This window comes from Pochonia chlamydosporia (assembly GCF_001653235.2).
Source record: "Pochonia chlamydosporia 170 chromosome Unknown PCv3seq00015, whole genome shotgun sequence".
NCBI lineage: Eukaryota > Fungi > Ascomycota > Sordariomycetes > Hypocreales > Clavicipitaceae > Pochonia > Pochonia chlamydosporia.
Genome location: NW_019154050.1, coordinates 414,010 through 434,867, shown reverse-complemented (window position 1 = coordinate 434,867; position 20,858 = coordinate 414,010). Strand labels below are relative to the sequence as shown.

General features: G+C 49.9%; 3 protein-coding genes across 3 annotated transcripts; 2 read left to right on the top strand and 1 right to left on the bottom strand.

Annotated features, from left to right (window-relative positions):
* Positions 1 to 3,526: 3,526 nt before the first annotated feature.
* On the top strand, positions 3,527 to 4,870 carry VFPPC_17082 (integrase core domain-containing protein; the record flags this gene model as incomplete). The annotated part of the gene is made up of 1 exon (XM_018294831.2): positions 3,527 to 4,870. One exon carries the CDS (start codon positions 3,527 to 3,529, stop codon positions 4,868 to 4,870), a length of 1,344 nt encoding a protein of 447 aa, XP_018136084.2.
* Positions 4,871 to 5,208: 338 nt separating this feature from the next.
* VFPPC_11419 (DEAD/DEAH box helicase domain-containing protein) lies at positions 5,209 to 12,826 on the bottom strand (the record flags this gene model as incomplete). The annotated part of the gene is made up of 3 exons (XM_022428757.1): positions 5,209 to 9,733; positions 9,864 to 12,072; positions 12,142 to 12,826. 3 exons carry the CDS (start codon positions 12,824 to 12,826, stop codon positions 5,209 to 5,211), a joined length of 7,419 nt encoding a protein of 2,472 aa, XP_022283908.1.
* A 5,116-nt stretch (positions 12,827 to 17,942) lies between these two features.
* On the top strand, positions 17,943 to 20,365 carry VFPPC_18450 (hypothetical protein; the record flags this gene model as incomplete). The annotated part of the gene is made up of 3 exons (XM_022430056.1): positions 17,943 to 18,404; positions 18,469 to 18,819; positions 18,893 to 20,365. The coding sequence occupies 3 exons, from the start codon at positions 17,943 to 17,945 to the stop codon at positions 20,363 to 20,365; spliced, it is 2,286 nt and encodes a 761-aa protein (XP_022284993.1).
* Between the last annotated feature and the right edge of the window lie 493 nt (positions 20,366 to 20,858).

Here is a 20,858-nt window from a genome sequence, read left to right as displayed (position 1 = left end):
CGGTGATGGCAGAAAGGCGTACGGTGGAAAAAGTAATTTGTAGGCTGAGAAAGAGATCAATCAGATAAAATTATATCAAACTTCGATAGTTAAACAAAGCTACTATATTAGATGTTTATCTAACCGGCATCATGCTCGGCCGTACAGCCTATGCAAACAAAGCGATTGTCTATTGGCCGCCAACCAGAAGCCGTAGGGGCTATTTTATCGCGATTCTACGAACAGACATTCGAAGAGGATAATTTGTAACTCATTAGAGGCAGCGAATAGATTTAATAACCAAACCTTTCGATAAGCTCTCCTGACGACCATTTTTACTATACTTGCTTCCCTGGCACTGCGGCTCCCTGCATGGAAGAATTAGTGATGTGCGCCAAACTGGTCTGCCAAGAATTCGGATCGAGAACATACGAGTAGAAGTCGCAATGGTGCCCACCAGTCATCAGTGACTGAACGCTACTACATTCACATTCATGCACTCGGTCTAGTATCAGTCGTCGGCAATAGTATCAGTCAAGTGCTTCTTTGTTGCCGTGGTTCCATTTTTGGATCAGACTCACAGCAGGTGTTAATTGGAATAGAGCCGACACCGCAACCTTTGAGATTAGGCTTCACACACAGGGTGACGTCGGCGTTAATGGTGGTCCGGCGTGATTGCTGAGCCCCAGCCACAGGGGTGGCAGTAGTTGAAACTGCAGAAGCAATGACAACGGTGACAATGGCGGTAACTTTCATGTTGAGCTAAAAGCTTGTGCAAAAGGTTTTTACCAGAGATGAAGAAAAAGAGTCAATGGCTGAGGGAAGTCTAGTGAGTTCAGAGATATAAAAATGGAAAATCGTAGCTATATGTACAGCCGGCCATTTGCAACCGCGGTAAGGTATGCCTCGTATCACTATGTATTGATTTCCGAATATCCCATCATAGAATATACAGTATTTCGCGTAACACTGCCCCGCAACATAAAATTATTGTCAATGCTGATATAGACTGCGGCGGACTTTAGAGTCCATCACGGTTAACCATTGGGTTGCTGTGCTGCGGATGTTTGACAGGTATATTACCCACCACTAAAACGAGACTGCCACGATGCTGAAGTATATCGTTCTGTGGTTATAAATATATCTGCATAAATCGCGCGCTCTAGGGATCCATATTTAATCTCGCATGAATGGGGATGTACGGGATGGCCATGCGTCTCCTTTGTTCGAATTCCCAATACGGGACCATCCATGTGGCTTGTAGCCTTGCGATCCGCTGTCGTGATTTCGTGCTTCAACTCGCAGCCGTACAATCAATGGCAGGGAGGGAGCGACGGAGGTGATGTGAATAGCCCACTACACTAGGGGTAGTGTCGATCAATTAGCAACTAGCTGCTGGTGCCGTGATTCGCTGGAAGTGGCCAATTGGAAATTACCACCATATGCATAAAAGGAGAACACCTCTTTCGACTTGGTCTGACGAGAAAGACCGTAATTGAGGTGATAGAAATACTGGATCCAGCAATCAACCGCGCGTGGATCGTGATATGTGGTGTTTCTGGGGTTCAGGCCACGGCCCTGTAATTTGACTGGTTGCCTCATCCCTTCGGAAGAATAACATTGAGGTGGATCGGGCAACGAGAGACTCTTACTATCTAAACGAGTGGACGGTTGGTTTCCTATAAATTCTTTCCGTTTACCGACAGAGGTTGTCCGTAATATTGACTTTCCATATGAATGAGCGACTTGAACTTGACACCATTATCTCGATAGTCCTAAAACCGCCAAATACCTAGTTCATCAATTGAGGATATCCCTCAGCTTCTCTAAATGCTTTCGTCGCTTCCCCCCATCCACGTCAGGCTCCCAGCCCCCAATCCCCGCCAAGTAACCCGCGGCACCCATCACCTCTGGAGGATAGTGTGAAAGAGCATCGACCGCAAGTGACTGCAGTGCTTCGTTTGGTATTCTTATGTCTCTCCTTGCAATGGGTTAGCAGTTTGTATGGGACCTTGGGTGCGTACGTACACTATCTTTGCAGCCTTCTCTGAGTGCAGCAGGATAAGCAACGGCAATTCGCCTGCCAAGTCGTCCCATCGCCGGCACATTCTGAGTAGCCCAATAGCCTGGTCTCGAGAAGCTCTGCATGATGCTTCACCGCAAGCACGAACAAACATATCAACTGCGACACTGTCGGTTCTCTTCTTTCCTGGGAAAATACGGCCAGTTTGTCGGTCAGTTTTGATCCTGTCCTTAAGGGAATGCATTAGCCTCGCCAGTTGAATAGAACCAAGTCGTGACCTAAGTGCGTCCGAGCTTGCAATGTGCTGGTTTAACTCGGCGAACACGGTAGTCCAGCCTGTGTTCGTTGATGGAGCACTCTGTGCCGACTTTGTCCTTTCCAGCAATAGCACCCAGTAGTCATATATGTTCCGCACCACCCACGAATAAATCGGATTCGCGAATATGCTGCCCCATTCGCGAATGGGACATCCCACCCACGAATATCCGCCTTCGCCACTGGGATGCCCCAGTCGCGAATAGTTGATCCACTTCGTCCAAGTCACCCATTCATAAAACCACATCAAGGAGGACCTTCGTCACTGTACGGAACCTCTTCAATTGTATAAAATCCCAGCCACTCGATCTTTTAGATAGAAAACCAAGAGTTTCTCGTTACCCGGATCATGGGGAATCTTCCGTCCAACCTTGTAGTTATGCGAGTGTCATAGTGTAGCTAGCCATGGGTGCAATTGGCGCTGAGCTTGGTTCTCAACTGGGTTACCTAGACGGATTAAATGGTCTTTTCATACTCAGAAGTAAACTGCCCGCAGCTTCCTTTTTGTTACTTTGTAACACTTCTGATACATTGCGATGTTTGATCCCTTGATAATTGCTTTTGGTAGCTGCAGGCGCTGTATCAGAGCTGCTTATATCATTCTCATCAACTGCACATAATGATGTCCCACAACAAGAATGTAATTTTTCCACTCTTCACCGTCAACTCTACACTCTCAATATGGCTACTGTTTCCGCCAGTGCTGTGGTTGCTTCTATCAATCCTTTTCCTAATGATGTACGAATGGCATTTCAGTCTTACATCCGGAGCCCTGGATACGTCAATCGAGAGCGAATAGAATACTCTAAGTGGCGCCAATTGCACATATTTCTCGACCGTCCTGATCTAAAGCCAGAGAACCAGACCGAATCCCGGCTCAGACACCGTGCACATACCGAATTCCAACTCATTAACTACAAGCTCTATCGAAGGGCTGATTCCAGGTTTCCAGAGCCACGATATGTTGTTCCGGAGAGTGAGGCATTTGATCTTATTGCCAATGAACACCTACAACTTCTTCATGCTGGCCAAACGAAGACTTGGGCTGCAGTTCAACAAAAGTACTACGGGATTAAGCGCGAAGATATTGGGTTTATACTTAAACGATGCAAGAACTGTGCTTTAAACAGGCCAGCTGGAACAAAGGCGCCATTGGTTCCAATCATCACCGGCAGAGCCTGGGAAAGAGTCCAAATTGACTTGGTCGATATGCGCCACGAACCCTCTGGCCAGTTCAAGTGGATTCTACATATCAAAGATCACTTTTCGAAGTACACCCAGTTACATCCATTAAAAAGCAAGCACGCCGAGCCGATTGCAGCTGCGTTCGCTCAATTTGTTGCGGCATTCTTACCTCCCAAGATCATGCAGGCAGACAACGGGAAGGAATTCAAGGGGGCTCTTCTGATTCTGTTAAGAAAATATGGAATCCAGATCGTAAATGGAGCTCCTAGGTCTCCACAAACGCAGGGCTTAGTCGAACAGGCTAATGGAGTGGTTGAAACGAAATTGAGGGCTTGGAAAATGGACAACGGATCAACTGAATGGGCTGACGGAATACTCGAGGTTACATTGGCTATAAACACTCAAGTCCACTCTACAATTGGATGTGCGCCTGCGGAATTGCTATTTCGAGAGCGTTCATCATATACCGACTGGCTAAATAGCCACGCACGCAAAGATCCTAACGTTGGAGTTATGCAAGAAGACCCTACCCAAGCCCCAATTTACGCCCTCTGCACAAGTCCACCAGCCCAAACCAGTGGCTCAAGAGTTGACAATGGAAATTATTCAGACAGTTCCCGCATAACGCGCTGTGGCTCTGATATTAGTGGCTCAGAAATCAATGTACGAATTACTCCGCCAACTCAAAGCTCTCCGATGGAAGAATGGTTTGACAGTGATGCCCGCAATCGAGGAATCAAACGTACGAACCATCCGACGAGTGAACCTAGAAGCGAGCCAGGGGGTAATGTTCAATTGGGAGATCCAATAATTGAGAAGGCCCAGATAGCCACCCAGAAAGCAAGAACTCGAATGATGCAGAAATATTCAAAGAGGCAAGATATCCAACACTTTGAAGTAGGGGATACAGTCTCTTTAAAGGTTCCCAGAGAGGATAGGACCTCAACAGATAACAGACGCATATTTGGGCGTATACTGGATGAACCCTACCCTCATAGGTACAAAGTTCTAACCCATTCAGGGATAATCCAACGTCTAGTTCCCACTAAGGGATTAGGAGCTGTTGATAAAGCTCTCTGGTCGGATATTTTTATTCCTGAATCCACGAAGGAAGTTTCACTTGGGCTGGCAGCCAGGGAAGCTTCTACAAGCGCAAGGGTGGGAATTTCATGCCAATGCAAGGGATTGTGCAACACAAAGAGGTGCAGGTGTTATAAAGAAGGCAAGAAGTGCAGCGTACACTGTCATAGAGATGATCACGACTGTGGAAGTTTATCCGGCTTAGCTGCACGGACTGAAACTGCCTTGGTGGAACGGCCGCGCAGGAAACGGGCTAGAACTGATACTATGGGGAACTCGGTGACTTAGAAAAATCAAGAGTACATTATTTCGTCGCCGACTTGCACAAGTGGATCAACTATTCGCGACTGGGGCATCCCAGTGGCGAAGGCGGATATTCGTGGGTGGGATGTCCCATTCGCGAATGGGGCAGCATATTCGCGAATCCGATTTATTCGTGGGTGGTGCGGAACAGATATTATAAATGCTTAGGGTCCCTCCTAGAAATAGACGTGTATATAGACATGTAGGGTAGAGCGAGGAATTCTTTAAGCAAGAACTCTCTTTAGTTGCCATGAGGAAAAGTAGAAACAAGTTAACATAATTGTTGCGATAATTATTATTATCTACATACACCCTCCTTGGATCTATCTTAGCTCGGCCAGAAGGGCTGCTGCAACACAAACGGCCTGCACACATGGATTACCGCCAAGAGTAGCTGATGTCCCAAGCCATAACATGTAATCGTCGATGTTGCGAAAGGTTCGTGGAAACTTGCTCTTTATTAGCGCCCGTGACCACATTTGGAAAAAAGCTGCATAGCACAGCGGCATAACCATGTCACGGTACTTGCACGCCATCATGCTCTTCTCATCATTGTTCGCTTCCTTAGCTTCGGAGTCAGCCCTAGGGCATATCGTCTGGGGCAGATAGCACATGAAACATGCTGAGAATTTTGCCATCCAAGGCTTACCCCTTCTCTTGCACGACTGTAGAGTCTTAGACTTTGCGTTAATCCATGGCCAACGCCTGCCGCATGTTGCTGCGCTGTGATCAAACGGTCTGCCTCCTTGCACTCGGCAGATCAGGCAGCATTGGCGCATTATCTCCGAATCCGTCTCTAACCGTCTTACGACTTCGTCCTCGAGCATTGCCTGACGGAGCACCTCGCCAGGGCCGGTGTACACCATCTCTTTAGGTTCCCTGGCTGTTGTATCATCTCCACCTTCTCCCTCAGATGCGCCGTCCTGTTCATCCTTAACAGCTGTGTCCGGGACTGGCAGGCGGAGCTCTAGGCTAGGCGGCCGCTGTTCGGTGTGAGCCTTGGGACAGACCTCACATAGTTCGTCTTCACCTTCCATGCACCACCTCCAATCAGATCTCTGGTCTAAGAACTGACTGAGGACTGCGCGCGAGCAGTGTTTCTGGGTTAAGTACAGCTGCATTGCCTCCTCGTCTGCGGTCTTGGGCTCCTGGCCAGCGGCTCGCGGCTGCCACGCCGCGCTCAATAGAAGAATAGACCTAGCTTTCTCTTGATCTCGGCCGGCCCGACCCGATTCCTGCGAGAAGTCCGTAATACGACGTGGCGCTCCGGCATGAACCACCCAGCGCACGTAGAGGTAGTTAAGCCCAACGCCCAGCGCGGATGTTGCTACGATGACCGGCGGGCCCTCTGGGCTCATCCACGCTTCAAGAGCGGCCTCTCTATCCTCCTCACTCATGCTCTCATCGTCGCCTGTGTACATCGGGCATCCTAACTCGCTCGCTATCTCCTCCATAAGATCCAGTGTTTGGCAATACACGATGATCCTGGCTTTCCTGCCACCAGCCAACACGCTGCCATCAACGTCTACACCCTCCAGGACCATGCCCGCTAGCATGCGTGCAAGCTGGACCGCATGCGCACACAACCCCCCCGGGCCCTTGATGCGCTGTATAGAATACTGGATGTTCGGCCGGTTTGTTGATTCCCGGACTATACGAGGTTGCAATAGGCGGTTGTGCTGTATGAAACTTGCTTCAAAGTCCGGCGGCAGCGTTGCGGTGAGCCATACCGTCTGGGTCCTAACCCGCCGCACGTACGAACTAAGTTGCCTCATACTCCTGCGGAAAGTTGCAGTTATAGTGAGGTGGCACTCGTCGATCACAATCCGGTCCAGTCGCTGTCGAGACTCAAGGCGATGGGCGTAGCCCACAAAGGTCTCTGTACATGCTGCCTCAGCTGACACGACCACAAGCGGTGCTGCTTTCAACTGTCCTGGCTCCCAAACGAGGGTTTTAATACCGACTCTCCTCAACCGATCAAGCATGTCGCACCTCAGGGCAACGGCAGGAAGCACTATAATCGTCGTGCCGGCTCCCTCTAACGCTGCGGCGACCATGACGATTAACGTCTTCCCCGAACCCGTGCCAAGCACAACAATAACCTGCTCCTCGGCACGAGGTCCCATGGCCGCCAACATAGCGTCGCGTTGTCCAGGCTGTCTAAAGCACAACGTGGGATCATTGTAGAGTCTGCGTGCGACCGCCTCTAGGTCTTTGGCCCTTCCTAGCGGCCTCGTACGCAGCTTGGTGCGCTTGCACAGCTGCAGCATATCTGCCTCGTCCGACTGCCCGGCCAGCCGTCGGCGCTTTCCTCCATCAAGGGCTGCCTCCTCCGCTGACAGCTGATGGTCGATCTGGAAGAGCGTGCGCCAGCTCTGTGATGCTCGGTAGGCGCGATGTAGCGGCGTATTCATGACGAGTGTGGTCGACCCTGCATACATTTGGTTGAAGGTCTTGAACGCATGGTTGCTGGCCACAGCTAGGTCCACCAACAGCTCCTCCTCGTCAACCATCTCTGGCGCTTCGATATCCTCCATGTTGAAGTTTGCCCGCTCTTTAGGCGTGAATTTCTGCTTCGTGATGGAGGCGGCTGCTTGTCGCCACCACGAGACCTTGAATTCGGGCACCTGGGCACGCATGCATGCTTGGCTAAGGTACTTTGAAACAAGATCATCGCGCCAGACATCGCCATTCAGCGTTGACCACAGGTACGGCGATAGGAGGGCTCGGGGGCGGATCTGTCGAAGAAATGTCTGCCGCAGCGGCTGCACAACCGCTAGGAACGTGACTAGCAGGTCCGCGATATAGGACGGCACAAAACGGATGTTGTCTGTCTCTTTTCCCGTCTGCTCCTGGCTCTTGTGGTAGCGCAAGTGCAACATGAGCATCTTCTCCCAGATAAGCATACTGCGGCGCCGCCCACCCCCGTTTACGCATGTTATGCTCAGCAGCTCCGGTGCTCTTACCGGCGGTGCTGGCGGAACATGTAATAGAGTGACCATTGATTTGAGGAATTCTTGCACCTCATACTCATAAACAGCCATTGCTTGCCGACATAGGGCTTTACATCCCGTACTATCTCCGTTATCGCGCACAAATGCCCGTCGTAAGTCTGCCCTCTGCTCGATCTGCCGGAGCAAGGCGTCATGCGTCCCGCGAAGGTACTCAGCATTTCTTTCGTCCGTTACCCATGAACCTCCGTAGTCCTCTGCATCTAGATCGTCGTGAAGCATGCAGGCCTTAACCAGCGGGATGTCCCGCGCGCCAAACAGCAGCTTGTCGTGCAGAAGAGTACGAGCCCGTCCGTACTCCGATACCACGAGCTGCGGCACATGCTTTATGTGAAGTTTCGTGCCTCTGAACTCAATCTCCTGGCCATCTAGTGACCAGCGCGCCTGGTCGCTAGAGATGGCTCCCTGGGCCACGGTTCCGAGGTACAGCCGCCATTGTAGGATGTGGCCAAACGCCGTTTCCTGCCTCTGGTGCATGAACTTCCTGCAAATCCTTTCTAGCGTGTCGGGGATTTCCTCAGCCTGATGCCTTTTGTAGAAGCATGTGCTCTCAAATATCATGAGCTGCGCACCCCACACAAGCTTAGACAAGTTGCTGGTGTAGCTTCCGGGCTTAACCCAAGCACCGAACCTCTCCTCCTCCCGCTTCGGCACGATATCCCCATGCCCCTCTTCGGTCATAACGTTGCGCCAGCTCTTGCCCTGGTCCCGACTCTTGCCCCTGTTCTCACTCTTCTTCCGCCTCCGCCTTTCGTAGTAACTCTTGTCTTTAAGCTTCGCGCGGCTGAGCATGGCGCAGAAGCTAAGTACTGGCGACCGGAAGGGCTCACTCCCTACCTCGTGGAAGATCAGCCCAATATAAAACCTGCGAATTGCACATGCTAATCTCGAGTTCAAATAAGAGTCGCACGTCTTAACAACATCACCTTGTTGTTTTAACTCCCCATCCTCGTCCCGTTGCTCGGTCGTGTCCTGGTAGGCCTGGCCCGGCCGTCTCCTCCGCTGGTCGTCCTCTTCCCTCAACGCGCTAAACATCTCTTCCATCGCCTGCTGCTGTTCATCTGTTGGGATGATAGCATCTTGCGGCACTGTTACTGCCTCGGTCTCATCTCCATATGAACGCTTTTCTTCACCAGCCACGCCTAGCCCGCTAATCTCTTGAGGCCGACTGAAATGCCCGTTGTCGCAATACACCACCCTGTAGTAGTACGTCAGGAGCTGCTTCATCGTCCTGAAGTACTCTGCCAGGGAAGAAGGGTTCTTGAACCTTCGAAATGCCGTATCCCTGCCCTTTTTGCCCGCGCCCCATGCGAAGTCGCTGAGGGTTTGTGCACGCTGCTGCGTTACTTTGCGATTTGGTGACCGATCCGACACTAGGGCATAGGCACTTCTAAAAAGGGCGTCGGCTGCGGCCAGTATGCGTCTAAGATCATCATCATCATCATCATCATCCTCCTCGTCCTCCTCGTCCTCCTCTCCTGCCTCATTGTTGTTATTGTTATTGCTATTCTCGCGACGGTTGGCATTGTCTTTGTCTTGCTTGCTCTGGAACAGAGTATCTCTATGTTTCGGCAACTTAAATGACGACCAGATCTCCGTGTTCGTGAGCCCCCGAAGGTGGGTAGGGAAACCCGTGTGGAGTAGCCACGGCTCCCGGTCCGCTCGGCCGCGGCCGCAATCCTCAACAACCGCCCCATTGTCCTCCACATCGCGCGCCGCTTCCTGTACGTCGTTCTTCAGTCTATCGAAGAGTGTTTCCTCCGCTGCCGAGGGCGGGGCTCCCGTATGTAGAACCGGCTGTGACGGCCCGGTACTGCGATCCGGATCATCACCAGTACTATATGCCTCTTTGCCTTAGGCCTTCCTTCCTAAGATGTGGTGGCAGTTCCACTTCAAAGTATCTTATTCGCGCTTTTGCCGATGAGAATGTTTGTACATAGCAAGCGCTTATTTTCCCGTCTTCCCACGCTTGCCTTGGAGAGATACCAAGTTTGTGCTGAACTATGTGGTCCCGGCTTAGCTCCCATCGGGTTGTGTAGTGGCGATAGATGTTGCACCGGAATGATCTGTATATCTTTAGGTGCGGGATGGCAGGGATTGTCTTCTTTGGCCTAGAAAGCTCTTTCGGAGGCGCAAGCTGAAGGCGGCCAAACCACTCTATATAAGCCTTGCACAGAGAGCCTAATATTCGATGGCGATTTAGATGTGTATAAAAAGATGGCTTGCCAGGAAACACCATGGACTCGCAGGCAACGCAGATAAGAATTCGATACTCCGCATTGTATATAAATCCATTAGGGAACCCCTCTTTAATAGCTCCTGCCGCCGTAACATCACCCTTGGTCCCCCCATTCGAAAGGATTTTTTTCCGTCTCTGAGCATGGTCGGTGCTGGGGTCTTCGGACTGACGCCTTTTTTGAGCGCTTGTACGCTGAGTTGTAGATGTTATTGTAAGCCCTAGATCTTCCATGGCTAGCTTCGCGCTTGCATTCCTTGAGCCACTAGATCCCTCGACGCAGTGTTGCATATAATACTCTCGATTCCAAGCTTGCCAAAGCGCCGATAATCGCCGGTACATCTCAAGAAGCTCTGGCTGTAGTCGTGGTGGCAAGGCTCTATCAATAGCATATGACGTAAGTAGCATCCGAGGATGGTGGCCGACACCTGCAGCAATCATACGGATTGGTGTGCTCGCTTCGGATGGATAATAAAAGTTTCTTTCTCTAATAAGCTCACTTATGTACCTCTTAGCAATAGCGATCGCTGCTTGTCGATATAACGATAATGTCCATGGCGTCTGTAGGTGTCGGGTTAGCGACCTAAGGGCTTCTGTCGCCTGCATTGAACTTAGATGTTTCTTCTTGTGCTTTGGATCCGGGAAGAGGAACTCATTGCTGTGATATTGTGGTAGCTGTAGCTGATTTGCCAAAAAGTCAAGAAACGGCTGTATATAGGCAATGTAGAGAAATAGGGCAGAGGCAAGGTCGTCCCGCAGGTAGCGTACAACATAAAAGGCGTGATTATTTGACGCACGGGACTTATTATAGCTGACAATTATGAGAAGTTGTCCCTCGCGGATAAATATGTTTCTTATTGTTAGCTTTGTGTTTCGTAACCGAATACTCGTTGCCTCTGTACCGCGGTTGGGCAGTGTTGGTGTGATATGGATGCTTGTAAATGCCATAGTGCCTAGTTTTGTACCAGCTTCTAGGTATGCTAAACACGGTCCTGGCAGCCAGTGGCCGGCTCTGGCAAGCGCCTGGCCACGAAAGGTTGATGACCATGCACGGCGTGCCATTGCTTTGTATATATTCCCGAGGTTATTCTCGGGCTTGTCGAGAAAGCACCACCCTGGTAAACGACACGTTAAATCATCCCGAACCTGGGACAGGTCCACTTCTGGTTGCCACCCTAGCATCATCTCCGCTACTCGCTCTTGTACATTACTGATAGCAGCTTGATAGGTGGTGCAGAATTCAGATAACCGCACCACCTTGGCGTTGCCGATCGTGAAAGAGTGACCATCTGGAGCCCATGTAAGATTACCTGGTACTCCTTCGCGCTTGACAATACTCCTTCCCATTGCCTTGAGCTCGATAAGTTCGCTAAGCGGTGAATAACAACCTCGTAGCATGTACTTGGCTCTGATTGTCTCCAGGCGCGCTGGCTGAGACGGATAGGCATCACGAGAGGGCCAGGTACACACGAGAGTGTTATAGTTGTACAACGGCAGGCTATACTCGAGGAACATCAGCCGGCCTATCCATATCACAGCCGCAAGCATTGGTGTTGAGTTGTATGCATCGCGAAACGCAAGAGAAGAACGGTGTACTCCCATACCTGCGGTGAAATGTATCAGTGTTGATGATGACATGGTTCCGGCTGGGCATTGGTAAATCCAGAACATCATGGACAGCTGAAAGAGAGCCTCACAAAGTTTGAGGCGAGTACCAGTAGGGAGATGAAAGACATGATCTAATACGCCATTCTCATCCTGTATGTCGTCGTCTTCGTCGTCTTCGTCTTCTTGCTCTTCGGCATCTTCTTCACTTTCACCTTCACTATCACTATGTGCCTCGTGAAAGCTCTCGCTACCATCTTCACTCATCTCCTGATCGTCCTCATCTTGTTCATCGCTTGAGGACTCCGTAATGGTTTCAGCCAGTTCCTCTCCCTCTTCCTCCTCCTTTTATAGCTGCGACACCAGTTCCAAGATGTGCCGCATCATTATCACATCATCTGTACCTAATGGCACATTATAGATCTCCCGACGCAGGACAGGCTTGTGAGCGAGGGCTCGAAAGACATAGCAGATGAAGTGCTTCCAGTACGATTTGTATTTCTGTTCGGTCGAAGGCGGCAGTATACGGAGCGGACGGTGCCAAAACTCGTCTTTCCAATGACTCGAGAGCCAGCACCTCGACCGATAGGATGTGGATGCTAGTGTTGCCTTTGCACGGTCGAATACGTCGTCGACGGCGCGCATTAGTAGCCGTAGTTGTGCCTCTGCTGCCGCCGGACTATAAAGTGGCAGTCCCCGCCAATACCCAAGCAAGTAATCTTCGCTGCCCTGATAGGGGCCTCGAGAAGGCTGCCTCGCGGAGGCGGTGATGATGTCAAGGGGTCGATTCCTGAATGTCTCTGGCCACCTCGTATGCTTAAGCCATGGGGTTGTCTCGTTGTCTTCTTCACACGAGTGCTGCTGGCTTTCCCGCCAGGCCTGTTCCGTTCTGGCTTGCCGGCGGCGGTCTTCAGCTGCCTCTTGCGCAAGAAGAACATCTGCATTATCTGCAAAGTTCTTATATCTTTGGAGAATCGAAGGCGTAGTGTCGTTGTGAAATGAGAAGCAGTAAGGGCTTGTTGGTGGCGGAGTGAAGAGATGTGTTGATGTTGACTGCACTTTATCGGGCCGAAGTGAAGGCAAAGTCATCGCGTAAAAGCTGTATAGTATGCACTGGTAATATTGTGTCTTCATTAATGTAGCTGTTGCCAAGGGAAAAAAAAAACTAATTGATCACCTTAGTCGCTTTCTTCCCACACAAGCTGTAGCTTGCGATGCTCGCTTTATGGAAGGGGATGTGATATTCAGTAGCGATATCCATCGAGAAATGAGGTTGCTATGAATACCACTACGATATCATGGCGCTTGGTAACTGTATAAAAACCGCTTTTTAATGAAAAGGGGCAATGCTTCATGTGATGAGATGTGACAGGGGAAATTAGATGACCTTTTTAGTCCAAAAAGGACAACCCAGGTGTACGCAGCGACTCCGATTGGCTGTATTCCCTTTTTCGTCCAAAAGAGTCAGGCCGATACAGATCGTAGTAGAAGGCCTGTAGAAGGCCTGTAGAAGGCCTGTAGGCCTGTAGCAGCTCGACCTGTTGTGGTAGGCATGAAGCATGAAGTATTCTGATTGAAAAGTATTGTATAAGATTTTGGTTTGACAGGGCCTGTCGCTTCATTGAGTAGACATGGGATGAGCGCTTGCCTAAGTCACCCCGGAATGTCGTTGCCACGCAGCAGGACGAACTCATACTGAACATAAAATAGAAGTCATTGCCGCCACTACACAGGAAGCGAGGGCAGAGGGAATCGGTACTTCTTCCCAGCAGGCCGTAGCCGGTCGATCATACGGCGAATATCCACAGATGAATCTCAAAGCTGACGACATACTGTGTCGTAAGGCACAGGGTCTACGAACGTAGCATTAGAAGAGTTGTTCTTGAACAATGCAATGCAACCAAACTCGTTGCTAGTATCCGTCAGTGCGATAACGATGCTGCTTGCCCATGTAGTTGACTCACTGTTCGGATTGTATAATGGCCACCCAAAATCGCTTAGGCCGCGGGACGGATCTTTGACAAATGCAACAATGGCTCTCTGTACATACGCCAAGGCCGCAAATTCATACGGGTGTGGGGATCGAAGCTGGAGATTCTCCATCGTTCCGAGGAGCAGCGGAATCTCAGCTGGTATATTCTCAGCTTGCGTATATAAGAGAAATATGGGAGTCCTCTTACCTCCGTGGTAGGCTTTCATCCAATCGTAAAGTGCAAGAGAAGGAAACTCGCCAAAGTACCGGTATCTCCAAGACGGGATCTTATGCGCCGCCCAAGTACTATGGTCTACTTAGCAGGACACACATCCATGAGTTCGAAGTAACCCTCACCTAGCTTCACCTGCCGCAGGACAATTGAAAAAGGCATAAGTTAGGAAGTCAGCGTAGGTCTGGTTCATGATCCCGGCCGGCGTGAATGGTGAGAGGCCGTTGCCCTCGTCGTTCGTTAAGCCCCGAAGGGCAGGCTGCAACAATTAGTTTCTGTATTCCGGAGGCAATTGCTTTGCTAGACTTACAATATTCGCGAAGTGGCCTGCTGATCCACGCGCCACGTACTCCGCTGGTGCAAAATATGTGACATTATCAACGGCTGCGCGTGCTACCGGTGCAGAGGTAAGCGGCATCAGGTCCTCTGGACTCAGAGTCCTCTTCAGCTTGTACGCATCAATTTTCTGCATGCAAACGAGCTCGTCTGTCGAGTTGCTTGACCGGCAGCCGAGTGCCTCTGCTAGCCTGGGCCACTGGGTGCCATCATCAGGCCTTGTCACCGTCGCCTCTCCGCTTTCCATAATGAGCCCCCGAACTATGGGATCGGTTGCATAGGCGTAGGCATATATGCTTGTGCTCATTGCCCCAGCAGACTGTCCACCGAGTACCATTCTATTTGGATCCCCCCCAAAGGCAGCAATGTTGTCCCGTATCCACTCGACTGCGAGTCTCTGGTCACGGAACCCAACATTCTTTTCGGGCACCGCAGGCGAATTGGCAAATCCGAAGAAATTAATTCGAAAACTGGGATTGCGTCAGCTCATGTCGTAATGCTAGATGTTCGAACTTACTTGATTGTCACAGTAACAATATCGGGATTGGCCGCCGCGAAGTATCGTCCATCGTACACTGCCAACGTGTCAGAAACAGTGCAGCGCTCGACATAGTATTGTTTCAAGATTACTTGGAACGGATGATGACCCTTCCGTGAAGCCGCCTCCGTGCATCCATATAAAGACAGGCCCCGGGCGCTTGGAACTCTCGGACGCCCATACATTTAGTGTGAGACAGTCCTCGGATTCTCCAGTGGTCGGAGTAAGAGCAGGGGCGCCAGGGACCGCAACACGCTGTTGGTAGCAGGATAGTCCAAATGTGGTGGCATTGATCACGTCTCTTGCTGGCTGTTTGATTGGCTGTGGCGCTTTGAACCTGAGTGAACCTACTGGTGGTTGGGCATATGGGATTCCTAGGAAGGCGCGAAGTCCAGGCTCGGGATAATACCCGCGAACAGTCCCACACGTAGTCTCAACAATAGGAAACCCAGTGCAAGATACTGATGTCGCCATCAAGGCCAAGCTTAAAGCGGCCTTGAGGCGGATTGGTGCTGTGTACATCGTATTACGTCCGAAATTTTGCGATATATTCTGCAGCGTTGGCTAGAATAGCCATCTAGGGGACAAATCTGGAGCTGAGGTGGTGCAAGGTGATGTACTTATACCGAATCGTGAGAGTCAAGATTGTCTCGCATACATCAGCAACAGCTCTCGTTCAGGCCTTGTCCTTTGACCACTCTCCGACACGAAAGTTCGAGATGGCTCCGGTTTCTGAATTGGCGTGGCTGCGCCTCCTGGAGTCATGTCAACTCGTGGGATTAACACGTATAGAAGGTAATACGATGGATACGTGAAAGTACAGGTGGATGTGTGGCCTCACCTAACGGTGGGCGCCAAATTGTGGACTATTTCCTCACCGTCGAAGGTTGCCATCCGATTCTTAGCAACAGCATTGGCTTATATTTGCCTAATCAGGCAGGTGTGGTGGCACAACAGGTTCTGTTGCTGCTTTACTCAACATCATAGTGCCGAGTGGCCCACGACTACAGACAAGTCCAACTCTACTACGGTTGCATTTGCAATTTGGTGAAATTACGCACGTTCAAGGGTGCTAAGTAGCGATTAGTGCTAGCTCTTAGGGCTTTGCAACGCCTTAAGCCGCCACACCCTGCACTCGTGAATGACGCTCAACTAGAGCATATGTGCGTGCCTACGTCATTGTATTATTTGACTGCATACCAATTGAGTTCGGAGAATGCCGACCTCGCCATCGAAATGTCTTCCCCAAAATCTCCACGACCTTGTTGCTGGCTGGAGACTAGATCACCGCCCTTCTTCTTCTCGGCTAGCTCACTGATCTATACCCGCTTGTTAGGTACTAGTTGAGTTAGGGCACGCTGAGGCGGCTGTACGAGCAATAATCTTTTAAAGTCAATAATTATTACACGATTTGTCTCAGGGTTAAATAGCATATTGGCCCCTCGCATATTCTTGTGGACAACACCTTCTAGGTGTATGGATCGCAACGACCGTAGTGCTCCATCTGCAATTCTCTTGCCCATGCCATTGGCATTCTCAATATCATGTAGCTTGTAACCGGCCCATGTGAGGAACGTCATATTGACATTGAGACAGTAGCAGGGTGTCCTTCCAACCAACTCTTCCAACCGGTTGGCCAATCCAGTTGGCCAACCGGCCCCTTCCAACCAACCAATCCTAAAATTCTGCCTTTGCCAACCAACCAATCTGAGAGTGCGGTTGGTTGGATGAGTTGTCAACCCATCCAATTTCTTAAGGAATATTAGTTGACCCGGCAAATCAGCCACTTAACAGGGATAACTGACGCGCCCAGAAACAACGCGAATCCGAGACGAGCACATCTAACTTCTTCCTGAAGGGTGCTAGGGTACGTTGGCAGGTACAATTAACACACTAAAGCACTCTGTGTGCAAAAGGTAGCTTGTAACCGATATTACCACCCTGCCCATAGAACAATGGGTTAGATGTTATCTGGTTGCCGTGGTGCAAAACCAAACTCTATTTCGCCTTGAGATGTCATCGTCCGATTTAGCGCTTGGCCTCACTGTGACTACTAGCTCGGCACTCTTTTGTGACTATTTTCTACGTCTTTCCCCTTCGTCTTTAGTTTATTTCGCAGTTAACCCTCTGCATTTCCAGTGCTCCATGTCTGCGGCTCGCTCCCAGTGAAAATAGAGACGATATATAGGGTAGGGTCAATTATAGTAACATCCTCCTAAACGACGTGCCCATTTGTCTGTATCCGCCGCAAACTTTCCACCATCTAGCCTCACGTTCACAATCTTGACGAGCTTATGGCTTAATTCTGGCGTTTACCCAGAAAGACCCGAAGGGCAAAGCTGACGACGGTGGAACTGGCCTTGGGGCGTTATTGCGATCGACATGGTGGGGCTTTTTAGTGACTGATTAACCTTATTGGCTAGCAGGCAGCATTGCGAGCCAAACAGGAAATTGATGGGAGCTCACAGGTCTCACCATAACCTGGAAGTTGGAACGTTGAAACACTGTTGACCAGATCCAAACCTAACCAAATAGACTCTGGATTGGCTGGCTGCTTTAAGGTAGCGGCAGAAGCGAGTATATTGACAACTAACTAGTTGACTGCTGTAAGTATAAGTATCTAGAAGCCAAAGAAGAAATAGAAATTAGAACAAGAAAAGGAGAGCTTGAGAGCTTAAGCACTGGTCCAGAAAGTCGCACTTGGTGTGTCCCGCCGTCCTAGCGCACGAGCCCCCTTGGCGCTCGGGCTGAATTCAGCTATACAATGTATCGACTGTCAAAAAGGAATAACAGCACGTACAAAAGCAATTATATTTCAAAAAAGAAAGCACAAACTATCTAGACCTTCTGACGCTAACTAGCAGTTAAATTCGCCCATAGAGAGCTCACTTTAAGGATTAAGTCTATTACCATATTAACCCATGGGCTATGGCTAGCACTATCGTGAAAGAGGTAAGAAAGATCTCATGTTAGGTTGGGTCCACGTCCCAACTCCCAACGGCGAAGGCGCTAGTTGCTTACGCGCTCTAAACTAGATGGCAAAACGAAAACAAAAGAGTAAAAGGTTTCTGTCAAGTTGCTACTTGCCAAGAGATTTATCATCACCATAAATCCCAGTATTGCCGGAATGTCGGAATTTTCGCCTCCCCCCCCGCTCCATGGGCAGCCGCATGCTGAATCCCAGTTTGAAAACATGGTGGATATTGAAAGCAGCCCGTGCCCACGTCGCTCAGTGTCCTCCTCTTCATTATCAGCAACGCCAAGCTCTTTCTTCTCGACAGGACCTTTACTTCCTGCTAGAGAAATTGACCTTGAAGCCAGCCCGAGCCATAGTGAGATTGCCTCTTTCCCACATCATATCTTCAAGCACAGCCTGCGGTTTGCCACTCCGCCGAAGACAAAGCCTTCACGGAAAGCGTGGTGGTGGAAGAAAGGGCTACGGGTCAAAGAGAAGGGCGGGAACGAACGACTGCGTTGGATATGTCGACTATGTGCAAGAAGGAAGTGCCGTCTCCCTCTTGACTATAACTTTGCCTCAGATGGCACAGCAAACATCGAGAGGCACCTCTTAAAACGTCATGGTATTTATGTAAGCTTTAATTTGTGAAATCTATCCTCTCCTCTCAGCAAGTCCTAACGTGCAGACTTTGCAGGACGTATCTGGCAATAAAACGAAGCCGATCTCCGTCTCGGAAAACCTTGCAACAGCGTACAACATTAACACCGGAAGTAACAATGGACAGACTGTCTTGTACAATATGCTTAGTAAAGTCGGAAAATCCAATACGTTGGATGAGCTCCTAATCGAATGGGTTACTTCTGAGAACCTACCTTTCCGCGTCGTCGAGAGCAGCTGTTTCCAAAACATCGTCCTCCATCTTAATCCCGCTTTTAAAGGCCGACTACCTTCCGCAATGGTCCTTCGGGATAGACTAGATAGCTTGTACAAGCAAGCACAAGGGCCGGTTACAGAGCTTCTCGCGACAGCCCGGGGGAGAATTCACGTAACTTTTGATGGCTGGACATCCCGCAATCGTCTGTCTTTGCTAGGAATTAATGTCTTCTTCATTGATGTAGATTGGAGTCATCGCAAGCTACTTCTTGGGTTGCCCTCAATCCAAGGAAGACACAGTGGAGAGAATCTTGCAGAAGAGGTGGCAAGTGTGCTTGCAGACAGACTTTGGGATTGGCGCTTCTCGATTGGGCTACTTCGTCCTTGATAACGCTCGTAACAACGATACAGCAGTCGCAGCCCTTGCTGATGAATTCAACTTTGATCCCGGCCATCGCCGTCTCCGCTGCCTCGGCCACATCCTCAACCTAGTGGTAAAGCAGCTGATTTTTGGCGCCACTGCCAATGCGATGGAGACGGAGGACGACGCCGACTTCGATTTCGATACTGCTAGCGATGAGTTGAAGAAGTGGAGGAAGAGAGGGCCCGTTGGACCGCTCCACAACTTCGTCGGTGCTATCAACAACTCTCCACAGCTCGTTCAACTGCTCCTTGAATGGCAGAAGGAAGACATCGCGTCCGGTAAACTCGGCTACATTGATGACATAACAGGAAAGATTAGGAAGCCTCTTATGCCTGTATCTGATAACGAAACCCGGTGGAACTCGAGGTACAGGATGATGCAGCGTGCCAAGCTGCTCCGTTCTTATTTTTCTCGGTTGGTGATATACATTCAAGAACAATGGGAGTGCGACAGGCTGCGAAAGAAGGGCATTAAAAAGCCCACGATTCTTGATGATAAGCTAGAAGACAGTGATTGGGATATTATTGAGGCGTTTCTGAAGGTCCTTGGCGCTTTTGACGCCCTCTCAACCCGTCTACAGGGCAATGGCGAGACTGATGAGGACGGTCACATCCGGTCCGGCGCGTTCTGGGAATACTTTCAATCTTTTGAGTTCCTGCTGAACCACCTCGAGAAGCTAAAGATGAATGTCGACCTAGTCGATGGGCTGGAATCCAAGTCAGTCAACATAGTGCGGAGCCATATTAATCTGGCTTGGGAGAAACTAGACAGTTATTACCAGAAGCTGTGTCCGCCCGCGTACGCCGCTGCCATTGTACTGCATCCTTGTTATGGATGGGCGGCGCTAGCGAAGTATTTCAAAGGTAATCCTAATGCGAAGGAGTGGCTTGTAGAATATAAGCATTCAGTCAAGAAATTATGGGAGAAAGACTATCAGAATATGCCTTTGGAGTCCCCCCATACGGCCTCCTTAAAATCGATTCCTCACAAAAGACGCAGTGAGTTTGAGACCTTCCTTGACTTGGCAATGGAAGACGATGAGGATGATACGGTGGCTATGGATGGGGGCATAGATCCCTTCCTTGACGAGTACGAGAGGTATTGCAGGACATGGAAGCGTGCAGATCCTCAGCTCTATCGAGAGAACCCGTATTTATGGTGGAAGGCACGCGAGAAAGAATACCCAAGGCTTTCTCGTATGGCCAGCAATGTTTTGTCTATCCCTGCGATGTCTGCACAGACGGAGCGAGAGTTTAGCAGAGACCCAATCAACTACACGACTTACACTGGTTGATCAACTTAGTGTATTACACTCAACTAAATCAACTAAATCAGGACAATCCTGACTAATCAATTAAACTAAATTTGGGCCTCTCGTGTACGTGGATTTAGTTGATTTCAGTGTAACTGTTGATGGTTAAAGGGCTGCACATTTGATCTCGAACTTAGCTTCAGGGTAGGTTCGGCTGCGGGCGAGACGACAAGTCAGCTTCCTCCCCCTATTCTACATCCGTAATTTGTATTCTAACCAAAGTGCCTTAAGGTAGAGCCTCCGCTACTGCGTCGTGCGTCTGTTGATCCTTGGTTGATTGACTTCGGCATCTTTTTACCCATCTTGGAACCGTATTGCCATGTTTTGAATGCCGTGTAGCGGAACGATGGCTGATGCCTAGTTTATTGAAATATCTTCCTGCTAGCTAGCACCTGCTTGATCATCACATAACACCTATTTCTGGCCATCTACAACAAGTATCATCGCTTCTTTTCTGTAAGGGGTCGCCGGTCGG